This window comes from Telmatherina bonti, assembly GCF_933228915.1.
Source record: "Telmatherina bonti genome assembly, chromosome: 7".
Taxonomy (NCBI): domain Eukaryota; kingdom Metazoa; phylum Chordata; class Actinopteri; order Atheriniformes; family Telmatherinidae; genus Telmatherina; species Telmatherina bonti.
In genome coordinates, this window is record NC_136625.1 from 34,172,259 (window position 1) to 34,195,572 (window position 23,314).

The window sequence follows — 23,314 nt, forward strand, 5'->3', positions numbered from 1 at the left end:
AATTCGGCATTAAAATACTGTTACATCGTCCTGTTGGGCGTTTCCATAGCAACACATTGCCATAGCGTCATGCCGTAAAATATATGGGTCCTCATTGTTTATTATACATAATAAACTGTATTTGTTTGCTGTCTGTCTCATGATTTGAAGGGAAGTCATGCCATCATAACAGTTTAACGATACAAATAAAATAGTTCACTGAATTATCATTCAACACGGATTCCTGTAAAAAAATGACATACAAAACACATAAAGGTCTAAACATTTTAAAGTAGGAAAAGCATAGCCTCTATTTTAATAATAAACGTTTCCCTATACATTTATTTAATGTCTGTCTTTATTAACTTTTCATTCATTAAAAATACATTTTAAATTGCCATTTCATATATATTGGCTAATACAACATATAAATAAATGATCACACTCGCCTTATGAGTGCTGTTAGATGACAGACAGTCCAAGGCGAACGTGACTGAACAATCAGTGAAACGTTTTACACTTTGCCTTGTAAACATCTTCACTGACGCTGCAGCCAAAAATGCAACTCTTTTCAGTCACATCTGGTTAGCAGCGCATTGATTTTGAGGAGTACCAACATCAGGTACAGTGGACATTTCAAAACATTTCAAAAGGTCTTCTGAGGGGCGCCGATTAGTTAAATATGCCGTGACTTCCCAAAACACTGGCGTAGAGGGGAAGGGGATTAGGGCCTGTGCAGATTTCATCCTAAAATACATTTTTGCTGGCTGTTGTATTTTCTGTGTTTAAATGAGTTAATTATCTTTAGATTGAGTGTTGGTGTGACCGACAAGTGTAGGTTGTTGTTGTTGTTGGAAAGTTATGAAAATACAGAACAAAGAGAGTCCTGTCTTGATTCAATCCAGGATGCAACATTTGTCTGTCAATTAAAGCATGGAACCCCAATCCAGGTCCTTGAGGACCAGTGTCCTGCTGGTTTTCCGAGTATCCCTGCTGCACCACACCTGATTCAAATCAATATGTATTTAGCATACATGTGCAGAGCTTGTCTGAGTCTGAGTCAGGTGTGTTCCAGCAGGAACACTTGGACAACTTGCAGGACATTGGTCCTCGAGGACCAGGGTTGGGGATCCCTGAATTAAAGGACGATTCTTTGACGGGACGGGTGGCAACTCTAGCTAAGGGCTAACCAAGCTAACCTTGAGCTAGCAGGAGCTAACAAGCTAATGGAGGTAGGCGGGCTACAGCCATATTACAGTGTTAACCGGCTACATACCACCCTTGTGCGACTCTCTGCCTTCTTGCAGTGGGATATCAGCTAGCTGTCAATCAAAAGGACATGTCCCTAATTATGCCGAATCGCCCTTGCCTCCTCCCCCGCTAATGAATGATTTTGAAATGTCTGTTAATTGCCATTAAAACTGAGAGGAGGTAGCCACACCTTGTTGAGAGAGGAATCGCCTAAGCAGCCCCACCCGCCAAACACTGCGTGCCCCGCCCCCAAAACTTGTTCATGGGTTGTCAGTGTTTTTGTGTTGAGATGACTAAATGTGATTAAAACTGGGAGGTGAGCCAATACAGGGTGCAGCGATCAAGGCCACCTTGACCACCTTTCTCACCACCCGGCACAACGTGCCCACCTCCCAACACCCTGCCTGTGTGTCTTGGAGAGCTGGGAAGGAGAGGGGTTCGGGGATTTTGGTCCAGAGGTAAGTGGGCTTCCCCCCAGAAGATGAGCCACCAGCAGCACTAGGCATGCCCCCCATTTTCAGAGCCCTGAGGACCAGGCAACCGCCCCAACAACCAGAGCTCCCAGCAACCCAAACCAAAGCACTACCACTGATCCCAGAAGGCACCAACCAACCACATGTAAAGGGACGGGAAGACAAGGAAGGGGACGGGTAGCGGAAGGAGACCCCAGATCAAATGCCCACTGCCCCCACACCCACAGGAAACGCCTCCACCCAAGGACATGCTGTAGTCCCTTCTTGTCCACACACCAGTACATTCACACATACTTACCATCATCATGGCATACACGCACATCCACATCTTAACACAAGCCCACTTACTTTTATTCCACCTGCCAAAACCATCCTCCACACCTTTGCATCCACCCACATCCCTGTCACTCAAAAATACCCCTTCCCCCAAACCCTAATCCCTGCCCCTCGCCTGTCTCCTTTCTACCTCTCTCCCCCATACACAAAGTCCAACCCGCCACACACTCATACACCATCACACTCCTCCATAAACACACCTCTCCCCCCACACACATGCATCCCACCCCCTCCCATACAAACACGCCTTCCCTTCCCCGCACTTGCACTCCTACCCCCCAGCCTCACACATACACCACCCTCCCCCATATACACTCCCTTACCCCCACCCACATGCACCACTACACTCCACCATACACCCCCTCACCCACATTCATGCACCACTACACCCACACGCCCCCTACACACACACACACATCCAAATATACAGTACACACACACAAGGCCCACCCCGCAACAGCATGGCCACCTACCACAAAGCCAACGCCTGCCAATCCTTTCCCCGCCAGCGGCTTCACCCCGCTGCAGCGAGGCAACTCCAACCGCTGACCCACCCGACTCCCTTTTGGACTGGAAACACAGCAATCCCAGCAGCAAAGCAGCCAAGACCCCTGCAGCCACGAGAGGCCCCCAACCAGCCCCCAACCTCGGAGTGCAACAAGGCCACTTTCTCCCACACTAAGTAATGAAGCTTATTACAGGGGACCAGAGAGAACAAAATTCATCCAACTGATGTTTTGGGAGGCAGACATTTTCCCATTACTGATGTGGTCCGAAAGGAGGTTTCTAAACTCAGTAATGCTTAAATTATTTTTTTCTTCCAGTTCATGAGAATAGTTTTCTTTGCAATACATAAGGCAGTCAAGACGATACGTCCAGTGTTAATTTCCGTGTTAATATCACCCAAGTGAGCAAGTATGCAAAGAGAGGCAGAAGCTGGGATTGTACATTTGAGCCATGTTGATAAATCTCTGCAGGCCTCAAGCCAGAAGTTTTGCACTGATGAACAGGACCATGCAGCATGCATGCAGTCATCTGGTCTGTTATCTGTGCACTGTGAACACAGGTTAGATGATGCAAGACCCATCTGGAAAATTCTTTTTCCTGTGTCATGTGTTCTGTGAAGAATTTTATATTGTATAAGTTGTAAGTTTGGGTTTTTAATCATTGTTATCTTTTCTAGCCGTGTAGTGAGGGCTTTGCAGATTATTATAAGAACAATATTTATGGGTGATATTGGTTGATAACAGGATGATAGTGTAGGGTGTTTATCTGGTTTTACTAAGAGACTAATGTCAGCAGAGTTCTTACAGTTGTGCTCATATTTATTCATCTCCTTTCATTAAAGAAGGGGAAAAAACAGCTGCTTGTAAAATAAGCTGAAATTGACTAAAGTAATAATAAATAAAAATTTTATGAAAATCATTACATTACTTTCTAATTCTGGTTCAATAGAAATATTTTTTAAAGCAAACAAATAAGATAATTTATTACATATTACATCACTCACAAACTGATATTTAGCTGAACAATCCTTTAATGTTTCCGCTCCAGTCAGGCATTTTCTGTTCTTCTCAGTCAGACTTCTGCACCTGTTGACAGGTATTTTGTCCCACTGTTCAACAGAAAAGTGCTCTAATTTGTCCAGGACCAATTTGTTTTTCTTTCTTCAACTCAATTAAATGAAAAAACAGTGCCTTATATTACTAAATTACATTTTTGCAAATTCTTAATTATTGTTCCTTTTTTAAGTCTCCAGTTATTTGAGTGACTGTTGTAAATTCAGCCTTTTCTTTAATGAAAGGGGATGAAGACATATGAACACAACTGTATTTGGAGGTAATTTATTATTTTGCTTAATTTCCGATGTCATTTTATGAAAAGTAGGTGCTAATATATCCCAAAACTCTTTATTAAATTCAGCAGGAAAACATTCTGAGCATGGGGCTTTATTGCTGGGCATGCACTGGAGGGATTTATGAAGTCCTTCTACTGAGGGAGGTGAATACAAGGCCGTAGCCTGGTTGTAAATTAGTTTAGGAAGATTGATGCTGCTGAGAAACTGATTAATATTGTTGTCTGATGGATCAACTTGCGGTGTGCATAATATTTAGTAAAAGTCACTGAAGTCACTTTATTAATACAGGGGATTTATTTGGCCCTTTATAAAATGTAACAGAAAAATATTTTAGCAAGATGTGATGTGTCGAAACTAACTAAATCTTCTGCATCCTGGTATCTAATAAGAGGCATAAGACATGTATCAAAGTGTGTTTGAAAGGATCTTGAGCAAAGTATTAGCAGTAAAGAGATGCAAAATTTCTTAGATATTTATGTATCAAATGTGTAATATTAATTTCATTTCATTTCATTTCATTTAATGTGAAGTCATTTTCTTTTAACTTCTGTTGCTTAAATAATAATCATTTTGTTAGCTGTAAATATTTTATTGCTTAAACACAAAAACTGGTTTTGTTCTTTTCTTCCAGTTTAATAACTTTTTTTTTTTTTTACTGGATATTATTAGCATTTTTTTCTAATTATTTGATTCATCAATGGACTAATTGATTAACTGCTAGATTAGCAGAGTTACTGTTTGCTGCAACCTTTGAAGCAACTCTAACACTGGAACACTTTGGGCCCAGGGGCCTGCGTACTTTTAATCCGGCCCTGAGTGTAAGGCACCATTAATGCTGGAAGGTTCAAACTGGTTTAAAGCAACATTTTCTGAATCCAAGCAGCGTCATTTTACAGAGACGTTCCTGCTTGTTTCAGCAAGACAATGCCGAGCCGAATTTTGCAGTATTACAGCAGCATGACTTCGTGGTACTCGTGAACAAGACCCCGATATATTTAAACTCCTTCACTTGAGGCAGGACCTGACTCCCAACTCGGAGAGGCCAATCCACCCTATTCCTGCTGAGGACCACGGTCTCAGATTTGGAGGTGCTGATTCGTTATGTTGTGGTGAAGAAGGAGCTGAGCCAGAAGGCCAAGCTCTCTATTTACCAGTCGATCTACGTTCCTACCCTCACCTGTGGTCATGAGCTGTGGGTCGTGACCGAAAGAAGGAGATCTTGTATACAGGCGGCTGAAATGAGTTTCCTCCGCAGGGTGGCCGGGCTCTGCCTTAGAGATAGGGTGAGGAGCTCGGTCATCCGGGAGGGGATCAGAGTAGAGCCGCTGCTCCTCCGCATCGAGAGGAACCAGATGAGGTGGCTCGGGCATCTGGTCAGGATGCCTCCTGGACCTCCCTGGTGAGGTGTTCCAGGCACGTCCCTCTGGAAGGAGACCCCGGGGAAGACCCAGGACACGCTGGAGGGATTATATGTCTCGGCTCGGGATCCCCCCCGCAGAGTTGACTAATGTGGCTGGAGAGAGGGAAGTCTGGGCTTCCCTGCTTAGGCTGCTGCCCCCGCGACCCGACCCCAGATAAGCAGCTGAAAATGAAGATGAAGAGATTTCGTGGTAGCAGGGTGGATACTGTTCTGTCTGCAGTCCAGACCAGTCTCATTATGAAGCACAAACTACGACAACAGAGACTCCAGACTGTGGAAGAGCAGAAACTGTACATCAAGCAAGCATGACAAAGAATTCCACCTACAAAGCTTCAACTATTACCGTCCTCGGTTCCCAAACGCCTGTTGAGTATTGTTAAAGGAGACGTAACAGCGTAAACATGGCAACATCCCTGCTGTTTTATGATGTGTTGCAGGAATCAGATTCAAATTGAGTGAATATTTGCAAAATATCAGTGAATTTCATAAGCTTGAACATTAAATATCTTGTCTTTTGAAAGTTAAAATGATTCATTGTGTTCTGTTTGTATTTATGTTACACAACAACTTGTCTGGAAGTGAGATTGTCCACTTAGAGCACAGGTGTCGAACTCCAGTCCTCGAGGGCCGGTATCCTGAAGGTTTTTGTTGTCTCCACGCTCCAACACACCTGACCAAAACCTAAAAACAGGTTGACATGAAGCCGCTGAATGCATTTGATTCAAATCAGTTGTGTTGGTAGACGGAAACAACAAAAACCTGCCGGATACTGCCCCCCAAGACACCCCTGACTTAGAGAAACACAATCCTGAAGTTAGATTTAGGAACATGCATCCAACAAAACGGTCTCACCAAGCAGGAAACCATCTAAAAACACCACCGTGGGACGTCAGTTCCACAGTTCAGACTCAGTTAGAAGGTTTCTTTTTGAGAATAAATCAAATGCCAAGTCCATTAACGTCTTCCTGCTGTAAACAGTGTGTTGAGAGGTCATTTTCTCCTGCTGAGTTGCGTCTGATTGCTTTACAACTGCTGTAATTTCATTTGAGGAGAATAACTCATTATAAATCTTTGCACTTTCTCCACATGTGACTCAGGGGCTGATTTCATGTTCTCAGTAAGTTATTGATGCCTCCTCCGTGTCGTCTTATGACAGGAAAGAGTTTGATTAAAAAAACCAGTGGAAATTAAATTTATTCTTCCCTTTAACAGGATACTAACTGGTTTCAAGTAGTTAACGAGAGAAACTGTCATCCAGGGGGTGTTGTTCTCTCTGAAAGATTAAATTACAGCCTTCAGCACACAAGAGAATTCATACGCTAATTAGAAAAATTTAAGGGTCTCATTACCTTATAGGAACAACGTTCATCCTCCTGTAAGATTACTTTAATTAGGTTGAATTGATGAGAGGTTTTTTTTGTTTAATTTAACTGTTCGTATCAAAGCACATTTGGAGTAAGTTAGAAACTCATTTTCTACATAAATTAATACTCATAGCTTCATATATACATATATATAGTTGTGCTCATATTTATTCATCCCCTTTCATTAAAGAGGGAAAAAAAACAGCTGCTTGTAAAATAAGCTGAAATTGACTAAAGTAATAATAAATAAAAATTTTATGAAAATCATTACATTATTTTCTAATTCTGGTTCAATAGAAATATTTTATTTAAAAAGCAAACACATAAGATAATTTATTACATATTCCATCACTAATAAACTAATATTTAGTTGAACAATCCTTTAATGTTTCCGCTCCAGTCAGGTGTTTTCTGTTCCTCTCAGTCAGATTTCTGCACCTGTTGACAGGTATTTTGTCCCACTGTTCAACAGAAAAGTGCTCTAATTTGTCCAGGAACAATTTGTTTGTTTGTTTGTTTTTTCTTTCTTCAACTCAATTAAATGAAAATAACTGTGTCTTATATTACCAAATTATATTTTTGCAAATTTTTAGTTATTGTTCCTTTTTTAAGTCTCCAGTTATTTGAGTGACTGTTGTACATTCAGCCTTTTCTTTAATAAACTGGTATGAATACATACGAGCACAACTGTATGTGTGAGTTAAGATCTTGTACAACCCATCATGGGGGCTCGGCTAATACGCATGGTCTGATGTCTGAAGCTGTAATTCTGTAATTATATGTGGATTTATGCTGCGTAGTTGTTGTGATCATATGATGTGCAACATTGACAATCAGAAAAAGGGGCAGGATTTGATAAGTTTTACACTTCTTCCTACTTCTTTTCAAATATATAGATTGTTCCCTTGTATTTTTTTTTATTTGCATCACGTGTGACCTCTTAATTTTGTTTGCTTTGTCATTTTATCTTCATGTTTGAGTTATAATCTAATTACTGTTATAAATAAACAATAAACAACAACAACAACATGTTTTGCACAGTGACTCATTCATTTCAACCAGGTGTGTTGGAGCAGGGACACATGGAAAACTAGCAGGACAATGGCTCAGCTTCCCCACCGCTGTCTAAATCAGGGAGGTCCTCTAGGCCCCCCTGATTAAATGAAATTTAAATTAAATTAAATGAAAAAACAGTGTCTTATATTACTAAATTATATTTTTGGAAATTTTTATTTATTGTTCCTTTTTTAAGTCTCCAGTTATTTGAGTGACTGTTGTAAATTCTGTCTTTTCTTTAATGAAAGGGGATGAATACATATGAGCACAACTGTATCAGATTTATTTTATTTGCAACAGAAAAGAAGCAACATATCAGATGTTTACACTAAAAACATTTAATTATTTCATGGAGAATATGAGCTCATTTTGATCTGACAGCAGCAACACGTCTGTAAAAAGTAGCTCCAGGATGATGTTTTGCATCGTTAGCATCTCCTCTAACATCTGTCTGCAAACATCTGGGAAGTGAGGAGAGCAGCTGCTGGAGTTTTAGGAGAGGAATGTTGTCCTGTTCTGGTCCTGATGCAGGATTCCAGCTGCTCTACAGTCCTGGACCATCATGATGCTCCAGAGGTTTTGTACTGGTGAAACTGGACTGCAGCAGACCAGTTCTCCTGTTCCACCATGCTGCTGTGATGATGCAGGATGTGGTCCAGCATGGTGGAACCTGCAAGGTCTTCCCTGAAAGAGGAAGACCTTGCATTAATACAGACATTAATACAGACATTATATATTAATACAGACATTATATGTCTGTATTAATGTATTATGTAATATCTTATTATATATGTATTATTGTATTATTCTACAGACATTATATATACCTTACATGAATATATTAATTTATTAATAATGATAATATTAATGTCTTAATACAGACATTTTTCTGAAATTGTTCCTCAGTATTTAGATCCAGTTTGTCTCAGACTGATGAACCTCTGCCCATCGTTCATCTGAGAGACTCTGCCTCTCTGAAATGCTCCTTTTACACTCAGCCTGTTATTGACCTGTTGCCAATTAAGATCATTTGTTTCCAAAAGCTCTTCCTGCTGTTTTACATCTGGACCACCTACTTTTCCAGCCTTTTGTTGCCCCTGTTCCAGCTGTTTACCTCTGCCAAGGCAGACATTATTCAGTTTTTGGCTGTTTTGGTTTGTCTGTTTGCCCTGTGATGGACTGGCGAGGTGTCCAGGGTGTATCCTGCCTCTCGTCCAATGACTGCTGGGATTGACTACAGCTTCCCTGTGACCCTTAACTGGACGAAGCGGTTTGGAAAATGATTGAATGAATGGTTATCTGTTAGCAACATAACTAAAATCGATTGGACATATTTTGATTAAAATTTTGGCAAACAAGGATGAAGTGATTCGATTATGGAGGCAATCCAGATCCAGATCCAGGAAACCTTTTAAGGATTATGGGCTCAGATTGATGCAGACAGACAGGAACATGTAAACTTTGTCACATCAATGTTTTTCACCTGTAAAAACGGAAGGTTGCTGAAGATTAAATCATTGATCCATATAGAATTCTGATCTTTTAGAGCTGTGTTGTGGTTTGCTGCCATCAGACACAAGACACACAAGATGGACGCGATTCCTGGCTAGCAGATAACAAGCCTGTAGTACCGACGGTCCACCTTAAGTCCTTCGAGATGTTTAACTACTTGTTTAGATTATTTGGACTTAAAAAACAGAAACATTATAAAATTACTGTTTAAAACTTTGTTTAAAAGCCAAAAATCCACAAAACATCTTAACAGCAACAGTAAACTTCTTGGTGGTTTTTCTGGAGTTCTTAATGTTTCTTGTTAGCAGCTTCTTCACGATGTGACAGCAGATAGGACCTTCATTCAGCTTCCCCTCAGGTCTCCGGCGTGGTCATGAGACCACCGGACTGCGATGAAGGTTTTCACCTGCACGCGGAGAGATAGGGACGTATGGAATCAGATTAGTTTCAGAATCTCCAAGCAAAACTTTTTAAAACTCAAGAAAAAAACAATTAGTTTTTTTCTCTTGAGTTTTAAAAAGTTTTACTTGGAGAAATCCCAAGCAAAAAACAACAATTCGTTGTTTTTTTAATCTTGAGTTTTAAAAAGTTTTGCTTGGAAATTCTGAAACAAATCTGATTCCATAGCAATGAATTTATAGTTAAAAGCTTCAAACTCAAAGGCGTTTTCTCACCGATGGAGGTCTGCAGGCTTCAAGTTACAGATTCATGATAAGCTCATTTTGTCATATAAAGGTGATACTTGTCATTTTCAACATCAATTTGAGGGTATGAGTGTGTGTGTGTGTGTGTGTGTGTCACTTAATGTAAAACGCTTTGAGTGGCCAATATGACTGGTAAAGTGCTATATAAGTCCATTTACCATCTGATGTTATTTATTTTCTCCCTGGAAAAATATGAGCTGATCTGTAAATCGCCATTTTCTACTTCTTTTTATATTTTAAAGTGGCAAATTGTTTGGATTGGGCTTGTATGAAGTAACAGAAATACAAATTTCACAGGTTTTCCTTAATGTTTATTAGATCTGACCTAATAAATCAACCTGAACTGCTGTCAGAGCTGAAAATACAATCCGAATCTGATCAGAGACGTACCGTAACGCACGTCACAGCTTAGATCTTCATTACAGTGAGAAAAATGTCTGACAAACAAAGAAAAATACATTTAAAATTGTGTAAATTTAGAAAAACAGTAACAGAATAAAGTTCATAGACTAAAACTTTACGCATAATCTTTCAAAGATAAATGGTTATAATAAAAGTGAAAATAAAAAAAAGCAACAATAAACCAGGTAAAAAAAAAAAACAAAACAGACATGACTTTAGCTTTAAGTGCATGTTTTATGCAGAACATGCTGAGTGGAAAAAACAGAAAACATCTGCGGTGAAAATCCTCCCTGAGGCGGTGGTGCAGGCGAATAAAACGCCCATCACGTGCTTGCTAACCACACAGAACCTTTCAGGCCTTTTTGGGACAGTACTTTTTCTCAAACTGGGCTACGTTAAACTTTCGAAGGCAGCCTTTGTAGTTCATGTAGCGGATTTTCCCGAAAACCGGCCTCTCTGCCCAGCCCTGGTCATGTATCCCGCAGATGGACCACATGCAGCCTACGGGACCAAAGACACAGCATCGCTCATCAGGGTACGACAACAGTCAATCACATGCTTAAATATGTAGAATTTAGTTCTGTTTCCTTACCCACAAACCCGTTCGGGTCTTGGCCGTCAAGCTCGTAGCGATCGTTTAGGTACAGAGCGATGGACAGCGCCTCCTCTGGCGAGGAGGTCCACTCCAGGATCTTCTTGGCCCAGTACATCCTCAGAAACCCGTGCATCTTCCCTTCAGTTACCATCTGGTGCTGGTGGATAAAACATGAAATGGAAAGGTCAGGAGAACATCTGGAAGAAGGAGAAGGAAAGGGGTTTTTCTGATCAGGATTTAGGAAAAGTCTACTACAGCGCTTAAACCTCAGACCTCGAATGTCCTCCCACTAGTCACCATGGTGACAAAAACGTCCACACATACAAAAAAGCACTATAAAATGTTTCTCTTTGTTTCCATAAACAACTAGCTCAAAATATTCAATTATTTTCTGGATTTTAACCACTTAATTGCCGGTTTAATCGTTATATTTTTATGATCTGCTATTTTATCCCGTTTGAGACTCTGCTTTTCTGTTCTCTATTATGTACTGCTTTATTGTTTTTTTTTTTAAATTATAGAAGACATGTATTCTGGGGAGTACTATGTGTGTGTGTGGACATATACAGGTGTTTGTGTGTGCGTGTGTGTGTGGGCGCGGTTAGGTGTAAGTGCATGTGGGTGCCGCAAAGTTTTAAAAGGTACACTTACACTGTGGCAAATGTTTTTTGGGAGAGGCAGCTGGGTAGCCGTAATTTTTGTTGATCGCTTTTTGCTTCGCTTCACTCCTTTGTATTTTGCTTTAGCCTTTTGTGTGTTTTCTTCAATATTATTCCGGTTTATTTTCTGTCAAGTCATCACAGCACGTTCTCCGTATATGTAAAGCAACACCGATCCTATGAAAAATAAACCATCTTAACTGGATCTAGCATCTCTTTAGAAGGACGAAGCGCATCACGAATGTTACAGGACCCAACACCTCTCAGCAGCTTTAGGGAAAGGAAGCCGCAACATTAATGTTTTAATTTCTTTTACTGTTGATTGCTTTCATTGTTTTATCTTTTATTGCCTTAACTTCTATTGTTATAATCTCACTGCATGTCTTTACTGATCAGCACTTTGTTGCAGCTGGCATTGTGTGAAAGTGCTTTATAAATAAAGTTGAGTTGAGTTATATTTATTGTTCACTGATAAATAAATAGTGAATATTAAGGATGTGGGAGTTTGGTGGTAATAAGAGTCTTTGATACGTCAAAGATGTGGAAATAAACCAACTTGATTGCATTGTTTCTTGTGTAGTGTCAGAAACTCTCCCTCTGGACACCATAATGGCAAAAAATGTTTCGCTGACTTCAATTAAAATCTGATTTTTAAATCTCAAGTCTGTAAGCAAAGAACTTCCTAAACATTCAGGACTGACTGATGAGTTTGGATCTGCTGTACCTGAGCTGCGTTCCACAGCTTGTCGTGCGTCTTGTCCTTCTCCAGCTGCTCCCGTGTGTACAGATACTCCCGCTTGTCTTTGGCGTGATCTTTCAGAGTCTTCTGAGCCCACTCATAAGCTCCTGTAAACCCCAAGACAACACGTAACATGTCAGAGAAACTTAACACTAGAACCGCCAAGCGGGTCATTTTTACCTCCTTGGCTCTTCAAACACTTCATCTGTGTTAAAATAAAATCCCTATTTCTCCAAATTCATCACTTTTCCTGAAATGGGTCCAGCGAACCTATAGTGAATTTTGGTGAGTGTGTGATCACAACAAAAAGAAACCTGAGCATAAATATCTAGAACCGCCACCGGGGTAACTTCTACCGCCTAATAAAATGCATTGTTTTCATCTGTCAGATGTTTTCGCGCCACTCACGGTTGCTTGAGTTTGACAGCTGTCAAAGAGTGTGTAAGAGGGTTTTCTGATCGCTGAATTTGAGAAATGGATAAATACAAGAGATATATGAATGCCAACGAAGCTTGGTTATTATTACAAGAACTGCGTAACGGAGAGTCGGATGGAGGAGAACTAGCTTTGGATGAGGATGCGGAGGATTCTGACTAGACAGTGGAGGAATCTGTAGCTGGAGAAAGTGATGATCCATCTTTTTTACCTGATAACGAGTCATCTAGCGAGTAGGAGGAGCTGATCACTCATCGCCACATCACACATCGTGTTTGTATGCGAGTGAATGAAAAATAAGTTAAAGGTAGAGTATGTAAAACTTTAAATATTTTCAAAATAAATTAACTAAAAAAAAAAAACTACAATCATAATTACAGTTTTTTAAACATGTAGGTTCCAGTCTGTCCATATTTGATGCGTTATTAAATTACAAGTTTAATTAATGACAAAGACCCTTCATGATTGTTTTCTGACCAGTAAAAAAAAAAGTACTTGTCTTCCACCAGTAGGGGGAGTATAAGCACATTTATTGCAGAGCGGCTCTGAGCTACAGCTCACAAGCGATTCCTGCCCTCATTGGAGCTGGCAAGGAGGAGGGGTGAGGGGTGAGTTTTGCTCATTACTGCCAACCTGTGGTTGTTTGTGGAGGTAGCAGTTTTGTGGTTTTGCTCACTACATGGTGTTTGCCACCTGGTGGTGGAAAGAATCGCCTTGAAATCTTACATACTCTGCCTTTAAAGAGCAGCGTTCATTTATCTTACTGTAAAATCAATTAGAATATTGAAATGTTATTTTGTTATTTAACATACTATGTTCTTTACTCTTTAACTACTTTTTTTTTAAAAGTCTCATATTATAACTATTAACATAATAAATGGAATCAAACAACTTCAAAGCATCTTTGCGTTATTTGTGCTGTTGCAGCAGGGGGCGGTAAAAATTACCCTTCTCGGCGGTTCTACGAGTATTGGATTGTTGGCGGTTCTTGTGTTAAGTAACTTCTAATGACTGATGTGAATGCTGTCGGGAAGGGAAGCAGAGCATTTGGCCGAATGAGACTCCCACTCACCCTCCACCTTGTCGTAGTTCTCGTTGTAGAAGCAGAAGTTGTCCGTCAGCTCCCGCCGCACCACCAGCTCCTCGATGAAGGGGGGGATGGACTGACTGGCGCTCTTCCCGCACCGCTGAACCTGCAACGCCACACGCTGGGCCGAGATCTGGCCTGGTCGGAGAGGGAAGACGAACGCCATCATCAATGAAAAGAAAGTCAAATCAAAGTGTTGAACTCTTCGGTTAATGGCATCAAATCCGATTCTGTCGTGTTTCACGGAGAAACATTCATGGGATTCATTTACCACCAAACTAATCCTAAAGTCTGTTGCAGCACAAGCAGTCAGCTGGTGCAGGGATCCCCAATCCTGGTCCTCAAGGACCGGTACCCTCAGGTTTCATAAGTGTCCCTGCTGCAACACACCTGATTCAAATCAATGTGTATTTAGCAGACATGTGCAGAGCTTGTCTGAGCATGGATCAGGTGTGTTGCAGCAGGAAGACTTGGAAAGCTTGCAGGACACCGGTCCCTGAGGACCAGGATTGGGGATCCCTGAGCTGACAGGTTCGTGCATTTTTCTGCCCGTCAAGCAGTGAATGTTTTGGTTTGCGGGAGTGCCGCCGCGTGCAGCAAAGACACCTGCTGCGTCAGTAAGGGTGTGGATTTCTGTGATCGGTTGTATTTTAGCTTCTCATCTGGCGTCTCCTTCTGCTTCAAACATTTACAGCTTTAATATCCAGAAGTAGCTGTTACTGTTGATGGGAACGAGGTTTTATACCTGAAATCTGGTCTAAAAGGTACTGTGTGCGAGAAGTGCTGCCATCTAGTGGTAAAAATGGGCAATAAAAATTACTTTAAATACCAAGCGCAATTGTGACTGGACGGTGGCCTTCAGCAGACAAAATTCCTCCAGACAGGAACATGTTTCCAGCGGCCTTTGAGCAGCGATGACTGGACTACAGGTAGCTACCGTATTTTCCACATCGTGAGGCACTAAAAAGCCCTTCGTTGTCTCAGAAACTGACGTGCGTCTTATATCTGCACTGAGTTCCAACATCTACATTGAAGAATCAAGTGAAGCAAATAAATTCGGAGCTTGTCATCATTCCGGTCTTTGGGCTGCACCTTATAATCTAGTGCGCCTTTTGCCTCGAAAAATACAGTACTTTAACAGTGTGTACATGTGTTCCGTCTTCTTCTATGACCCTTTTGAGGTGTTACTTTCTAGCACCTATCAAACAAAGCTGGTACTGCAGTTTAAACCTCACACGGTTCTTTGTCCTTTCAGAGACATCATAGTAAAAACTGTAGGTAGATAAATGACTCATTCTAAAAGAATAAAACCAAATTATTTTAGTAAAGTGGTTAGATACAAAGTTTTTAATAATATATTACATTTTCCTGTGATTGACCTCTATGGGTCGTCACAGCTTCTGATCATTTCTCCACACAAACAAGGTGTCACATGAGATTCTGCTGGTTATAAACGTGCCTGTCTCATCACTGTGGGACATTAACAACCAGAGGAGCAAATAAAACAACATATTTAGCTGTTTTATGGTGAAAGTTTTATTCCCACTTTAAAAAAAAACCAAAAAAAAAACACTCTTCCTATCAAACTATATCACTATTTAATGTTATGTTAGTACTAAATACATTTGTTGTATATTATGTGATTTAATTGTGTGACTAAATAAAATAAAATATCCTGGGCTTGTCTGGATCCTTGTGGTGGTTCGGAGGTAAACTTGGAGTCTTTCTTACCATTGATAGACGTGTTTTCCTAAGATATCTAAAACACCTGTAAAGCAGCTCAGGTTCGGGTTTTAGCCTCTACTTTAGCACAGCTCCTCATCAGACGTGACTTTACTCGTTCCCAGATGAACTGGGATGCTGTCTTCTGGTTTCCAGTAACGTGGTTTTCCTTTAGGAGGAGATAACCTTTACATTTTCCCCTGGTTTCCAGGTGAATGTACTCTGATATACATCTTGATTCTGACACAGAGATCACACACACACACAGACCACGTATTGGAGTTGTGAAGATAAACTTCCTTCATTTCAGACAGGAGGCAGAAAATAATTTACTTCATGAAGTTAAACCAGGATGTGTTCCTTCAGTAAACGAACTTGTGATCCTGATTCCTGTTGTTTGGTTTTTACTACAACAGAACTAAAGCAGTTCTGTTCTTAAAGTGGAACTATTCTGTGCATTTCAGGCTAATTTATTTTTATTTCTGAGACCAGAAGGGCTGGAATTGATCGAGTTATTGTCACAAATGGCTTTATTTACTTCAGACCGACCCTCTCCGTAGGCTGTCAGATCAGCCTGTGGGCAAAACGAGTGGATTGAGACTCTTCCACATTAAGCCCCGCCTCCCGCCACTGCACTACGTCGGGAGCGCGCACCGCACCTGCTTTCACCGTCATTGTAACATCTCATAAACAGAAGGATTAGGCTGATATAAACTCAATAAAAAAAACAAAATACAATGTCAACACATAGCATACAGCCCTACATGTTGGAACCTGAATCAGACCCTGAAAACGAAGTGGAAAACAGCAACCCACAGCAACGAATGCAGCAGGATGTCTCTCTTTGGTAAACTCACCAGCCATCGTTGGAAATAACTTTATCCCACGTTTTCCACCCGCCTGATGTATTTGTACATGCCCTTGTTAACCAGTAGAAGGCAACCAATCACCGAACCTTATCCCCCGGGACGTCACAAGGATTTCCAAGTAGAAAAAACTCTAAAACGACACGTTTTTCGTCGCCATGGAAACCGAACGGAGAGCGTGCTGGAACTGAAACTCAAACTCAAACATGCGTTTAGGTGATAAAAAACAGTGCCGTTCACATGTCTGATGAGGATTCAACACTGTAACACTGTAGAAAGCTCAGAAAACTCCAAATACCATCATAGCGCCTCTTTAAATAATATTCATCCTGTAGGAACATCTGACTCCAGACAGCTCTGCATGAATCAGCAGCTGAAATGTGCAGGATAAGCGACGTACTGACCAAAGCGGAGCCACGGGGACAGCTGGCTGAGCGCCGGCGCGTTCGGGTCGTTGCGTTGGGTGCTGAACAGTTTCAGACGAACGTCGATGAAGGACTCCAGCATCTCCATCCCGACTTCTGCTCCCGGCTTGGCCCACTGCGGCTCTCCGACCGTCCTGTCGACCTGCAGGGAAGCCAGGGTTTTGTCCCAGTTCACCGGCTGGGCGGCGAGGAGGAGGAGGAGGCAGAACAGAGGAAGGCTCAGCAGCTTCAAAAGAAAGATCTGAAGCTACAACCTGAAACAGCTCACTCCCAACAAACAGCTTTAATAACCTTCCAGATAAACAGGAAAAAAGACCTTTTAGCTGGATTCACTCATGAATAACGGATGAAGAAAGAGAAACAGAAGCCGACCTCTAAGAACAAACTTCCCACTCAGGTTTAGAAAACATGGAAAGCAGGAGACGAATCACGGCTGAGGCTTCTTGCTTCATCCTCACGTCCTTGAACTAAAGATCAGCTTTGATCCGTCGCCGTGGTTACACTCACTTTGGCTGCGTTTGCAGCAGGGTGAGGATGCTTCTCTACGGCAGGGAAGTCCGTTAGGAACTCCGGCAAGGCGTTGGTGATTTTCCCTCTGATGGTCCTGGCAGAATACTCCAGTTTAGGGGACGCCACCCAGCAGGGGACGATGTTGTGGGCGTCAACCTGAGAGCGAGGCAGAGAAAGTTGTGTTGCATCAAGTGATGCCAAAAAGGAGGCTGAAGTGGGTGGTGGGGGTTTTAGAAAATAACCAGGATGTTGGAGATGAAGGACATCTCTGATGATGAGTTTTCACACCTGTATGAGGGGAACGTCTTTCCCGAGGCTCTTTTTGACGTCTTTCAGCCACTGCAGAGGTTCCCGGAGGGGGGAGAAGTCCGTCACCACGGCCCCAACACCGTGGTCGGACACAAAGCCGGGGAGGGCGTCTCCGGCGGCACCGTGCAGCAGGTGGAACTGGATGTTCAGGTCTTTGCATTCCTGTTTGATGGAGAAAGAAGAGCAAGGCGAGGTTGTGATACTGATGATGCACGACTTCCTTTTCACTGAAACTGGAGATCCTCCGAGTCCTTATCCAACAAAGTGAACTAACCGTCCTCAATTATCAGCTTCTTTTCATACAAATATCTTATTGGCCAATCACATGGCAGCAATTCAATACGATTAGCAGGGCTTGAAATACCACGTGCACGTATAACTGTAGCAGTGGACCGTATTATTGCCAACATATGTACAGCTGTGCTCATATGTATTCATCCCCTTTCATTAAAGAAAAGGCTGAATTTACAACAGTCACTCAAATAACTGGAGACTTAAAAAAGGAATAATAAATAAAAATTTGCAAAAATATCATTTAGTAATATAAGACACTGTTTTTCCATTTAACTGAGTTGAAGAAAGAAAAAACATTTTAACCCTTTAAAGGCCGACCAATGAAAAAATGGTAAGAAAAGTCACTTTGTATTTTTATTCTATTTTTTTGTGTGTCTTGTCCAGCATTTAAGCAGGCAGAATGATTATCAGAATGTTGCGTTCTGCTGAGCAAATTTACTTTGCCATGGCGAGCTTTATAAACATAACACTCCCCTTGATGTTCTGGATTCTTATTTTATTTTTCAATTTATTTTGCATAAATGTTTGTATTACAAGGTTTATACTGCTGGACCGGTACGTAGAGGATAGAGGAGGGACAGAAAGAGAATCGCAAGGAAGAAAAAACAGAAGAACATCTCATAAAGAATAAAAAAAAGAGAAAAGAGAAGGAAAGAATGGGAGAGACAACAACCTACGTATATGCCATATACATATATATCTATATCTACCATTTGCATATACATAAGCAAGAATATACACCCACCTATACAAACACAAACATATACAGTTGTGTTCATATGTATTCGTCCCCTTTCATTAAAGAAAAAGCTGAATTTACAACAGTCACTCAAATAACTGGAGACTTGAAAAAGGAACAATAACTAAAAATTTGCAAAAATATAATTTGGTAATATAAGACACAGTTATTTTCATTTAATTGAGTTGAAGAAAGAAAAAAAACAAACAAACAAATGTGTCCTGGAAAAATTAGAGCACTTTTCTGTTGAACAGTGGGACAAAATACCTGTCAACAGGTGCAGAAGTCTGACTGAGAGGAACAGAAAACACCTGACTGGAGCGGAAACATTAAAGGATTCTTCAACTAAATATTACTTTATGAGTGATGGAATATGTAATAAATTATCTTATTTGTTTGCTTTTTTTAAAAAATATTTCTATTGAACCTGAATTAGAAAATAATGTCATGATTTTCGTAAAATTTTTATTTATTATTTAGTCAATTTCAGCTTATTTTACAGACAGCTGTTTTTTTTCCTTCTTTAATGAAAGGGTATGAATAAATATGAGCACAAGTGTAATTATATATATATATATATATATCTCACATCTACACAGAGGAACATCTCCGCGACATGTTTGCAGCACCCTGTTGGATCTGTGTAAGACAGTTCTGAAGGAAAAGGGGTCCAACCTACTACAAACAAGCAAAGCGGGGGATGGGAAGCAGCAAAGGACCCCAGGCCGGGACTAAACCTGAACCAGCTGCACCGAGGAGCCCCTGAACATTCAGCTACACGCCATTCCCAAATAACCATCACTTTAAACTGGTTTCAGAAGCTATCTCATTTCTCATTTACATGACATTAACCTGGCTTGTACATTTGTTCCGTGTAAAGGAACATTTCTGCTGGACGCAGAAGACAGACGGACAGTTTTTGCGTAATTTGGTTTGTTTTCATGGAGCTTAGCGATCCGTCACTCGATGCAGAAAACGGAGTTATACCACCAGACATCACCAGGGGGCAGTGTTACGTTGTGAAACTGACATGAAGCCTGCGAAATGAGCAAACCAGAGAAGAAGACCGTGCAGAAATTGTGAAATAAGAAGCATCAAATAAGCTGAGAACAACAGAAAACTTTTTACTTTTTACTGTTCTGTGTCTCCTGGTGTTCAGCTTTGCAGCGATGCTTGTGGGTGCACCAACTTTTTTTTTTTGTTAAACAACATTTTTATTCATTTTTGTGCATTGAGAAATGTTTCCATCACAAAATCTTGTCTATATTTCAATGAAATATGATCAAATTTGTGTACTTTACATATTTATGACACAATTTTCACACTTTAATATATTATTTTTACCCACTGATCTTCATGACCTTTTAGTTTAAAGACGCATTCTGTAAATGTATGGCCTTAAAACTCTGCTTTCCGAAGTTGTTCGATGACACAGTGACATTTATCACGTGTATTTCTAGAGTCGCTGCAACTCAGCGGCGCCCCGAGGCTGAGAAAAACCGACACGACTCAACTTTTACATCCAGGACGCTTCGCTTCACGGTACAATAAGGAACTGGCTGTCCTAAACAGGCAACGTTCCTGATTCAGCAAAGAGATTAAAAGAGAGAAAGACACAAAACAAGAATCGTAGTAAGATCGTCTTCTGCTGGCTGGAGAGAGTTAACAGGTCAGGTAGGATGCAGGATGGAGGCTGAATACGCCATCGATGTGGCGGGAAAATGGCAAAAGTTCTGCAGTGTGTCCTTAAGTTGTACAGATAAAAGGAACATGAAGAAGTGAAGGGTACTGCAGGAAATGGACAAAAACAACAGCGTATACGCAGATGGACCATTTCCATAGCAATTTAAATGAGTCCCAGTCTTGTTCTCCAAGATATAGAACAGTCCTCACATCCAGTTCCTGCTTTTACTGCTCATTTCGCTTAAAAAACATCTATTATCTGACTCAGTTAATCCTTTACAATCCATCTTTACCTTCTATAACACACAGAATATTTTCATTTATCAGAAATTATCCCAGACTGTAGTCGGGAACCATGGCAGTATTTTTCTTCCATGGCTGCAGTCGTGCAAGTTTTCCATGTGTCCCTGCTCTGACACACCTGGTTAAAATCAAATGGATCCAACAGCCTATCAGAGTGTATCTAAAAGGTATGGGAGTGAGTCGGCTTAATGTGCAGGGAGCACATGGAAGTGCTTGGCGGATTATGTTGTAGTATTTAGGCACAGATGATTGTTAATCATAACAAATATAAAGGAGGACTGTTTGTTGTTATGTTTTGGATTGCATGATCATGGATGATGTAGTCTGGGCTGATTCCAGTTGTGCTCATATTTATTCATCCCCTGTCATTAAAGAAGGAAAAAAACAGCTGCCTGTAAAATAAGATGAAATTGACCAAAGTAATAATAAATAAAAAATTTTTTATGAAAATCATTACATTATTTTCTAATTCTGGTTCAATAGAAATTTTTTTTAAAGCAAACAAATAAGATCATTTATTACATATTAAATCAGTCATAAAGTAATATTTAGTTGAACAATCCTTTAATGTTTCCGCTCCAGTCAGGTGTTTTCTGTTCCTCTCAGTCAGACTTCTGCACCTGTTGACAGGTATTTTGTCCCACTGTTCAACAGAAAAGTCTCTAATTTGTCCAGGACACATTTGTTTTTCTTTCTTCAACTCAATTAAATGAAAATAACTGTGTCTTATATTACCAAATTATATTTTTGCAAATTTTTAGTTATTGTTCCTTTTTTAAGTCTCCAGTTATTTGAGTGACTGTTGTACATTCAGCCTTTTCTTTAATAAACTGGTATGAATACATACGAGCACAACTGTATGTGTGAGTTAAGATCTTGTACAACCCATCATGGGGGCTCGGCTAATACGCATGGTCTGATGTCTGAAGCTGTAATTCTGTAATTATATGTGGATTTATGCTGCGTAGTTGTTGTGATCATATGATGTGCAACATTGACAATCAGAAAAAGGGGCAGGATTTGATAAGTTTTACACTTCTTCCTACTTCTTTTCGAACATACAGATTGTCCCCTTGTATATATTTTTTATTTGCATCACGTGTGACCTCTTAATTTTGTTTGCTTCGTCGTTTTATATTCATGTTTGAGTTATAATCTAATTCCTGTTCTAAATAAATAATAAACAGCAACAAGTTTTGCACATTGACTCATTCATTTCAACCAGGTGTGTTGGAGCAGGGACACATGGAAAACTAGCAGGACAATGGCTTAGCTTCCCCACCGCTGTCTAAATCAGGGAGGTCCTCTAGGCCCCCCTGTCCTGCAGGTGTTCGATGTATTTCTGCTTCAACACACCTGACTCGCATTAAAAGCATCGAACAGCTAATGAAATCCAGCACAAATGAGTCAGGCGTGTTGGAGCAGGGATACATCAAAACCCTTGAGGACCGGAGCTGGACACCCCTGGTCTAAACCCACACAGATGAACAGGAATGAGCCGTGTGACGTGTCTCCTGTGAAACCAAATGACACGAACGCACCTTTGCAACTTCTTCCAGACCCTTCAGCAGGAAGCTGTAATGCCTCAGAGTGGACAGCTCGGATTTTGGGACCACCAAGCAGAAACAGACATGCAGAGGGAGGCTCTCCTTCGCAGCCAGCTGCTGAGCATGGATCAGAGCCCAGTTGTCTAGAGAAAAGCACACAAAGTCAGCAGAAACAAAAACCAAATGCATGTGTGTGGTGTTGCCTTCAGGTTCTGAAGTTTACCCTGGACTCTCTGGTCTCTTTGCATCCAGTAAAGGACTCCTTTAGAGCCCTGCTTGATCTTCTCTGTGTCAGATAGGAAACGCAGGCGCTTTTTGTTGAACTTCATGTCCTTCTTGTCAGCTCTCTGCTGCTTAACGAGGCTCTGCAGCCAACCTGCAGCTTTCTTCGGCTTCTCTTCCTTCACGGAGGCCATCTTCGGCTGCTTGGCTCCGGGCTCCTTACCCCCAGCAGGAGACGTCGCCTTACGCTTCTTGTCGGACATCTTCAGCCCTCTGATGGACGAGGTCGTCGGGGATGAGAGAGTCGGACCGGGCCGGAGCTTCAACAATCGCCTCGATGCAGATATGAAGGAAAAGCTGCAGGAAAAGATGGAAAGTTTTAACACTTTTCAGCCACACCAGCTACAAAAGGTGGAAACTGCAAATGAAAAACAAAGAAATGTTTAAAAAATCAGAAGTGAAAGAAGACAAATAGCATGCAACACAGGCACCAATGAGGGAAATCTTCAGTAAAACAGCAAAAGACTTGGTAAAAAAAAAAAAAAAAGATACCTCGTCCGCACACAGACTATCATGCAGGGGATACAGCTTCAGGTTTAGACGCCTTGCTTGTAGTTTTAATCGAGAAAGAACAGAAATTTAACTCAACAAAGAAGTGGGGACGAAACGACTGCAGCTTTAGACGCCCAGTCAAGCACACACGTAACCTATTCCTCCTCACACAACCGGTTACATGACGAGCACGTTGATGTTTGGTAACGCGGTGTTTTTACTGCAATTAAACTACGTTTCCCACAATGCATTTCTGCGGTCCGAACTGGGCA

General features: G+C 41.0%; 1 protein-coding gene across 1 annotated transcript; it reads right to left on the reverse strand.

Annotated features, from left to right (window-relative positions):
- Positions 1-10,303: 10,303 nt before the first annotated feature.
- Positions 10,304-23,161, reverse strand: cpdp (CPD photolyase). Its single transcript, XM_079243632.1, has 10 exons — positions 23,043-23,161; positions 22,492-22,847; positions 22,263-22,411; positions 17,682-17,864; positions 17,391-17,549; positions 16,863-17,061; positions 13,856-14,008; positions 12,334-12,455; positions 10,948-11,107; positions 10,304-10,856 (listed from the first exon to the last, which is right to left on the reverse strand). Exons 1-10 carry the CDS (start codon positions 23,063-23,065, stop codon positions 10,708-10,710), a joined length of 1,653 nt encoding a protein of 550 aa, XP_079099758.1. The 5' UTR covers positions 23,066-23,161; the 3' UTR covers positions 10,304-10,707.
- Positions 23,162-23,314: the final 153 nt, after the last annotated feature.

What these genes read in the sequence shown, in the direction of transcription:
- cpdp (XM_079243632.1), bottom strand. Translation starts at nt 23,065, where the DNA reads ATGATAGTCTGTGTGCGGACGAG. An exon ending in AAGACGTTCCCCTCATACAG is followed by an intron (nt 17,550 to 17,681) that starts GTGTGAAAACTC and finishes CCTCGCTCTCAG; the next exon opens with GTTGACGCCCACAACATCGT. An exon ending in GAACTACGACAAGGTGGAGG is followed by an intron (nt 12,456 to 13,855) that starts GTGAGTGGGAGT and finishes TGGGGTTTACAG; the next exon opens with GAGCTTATGAGTGGGCTCAG.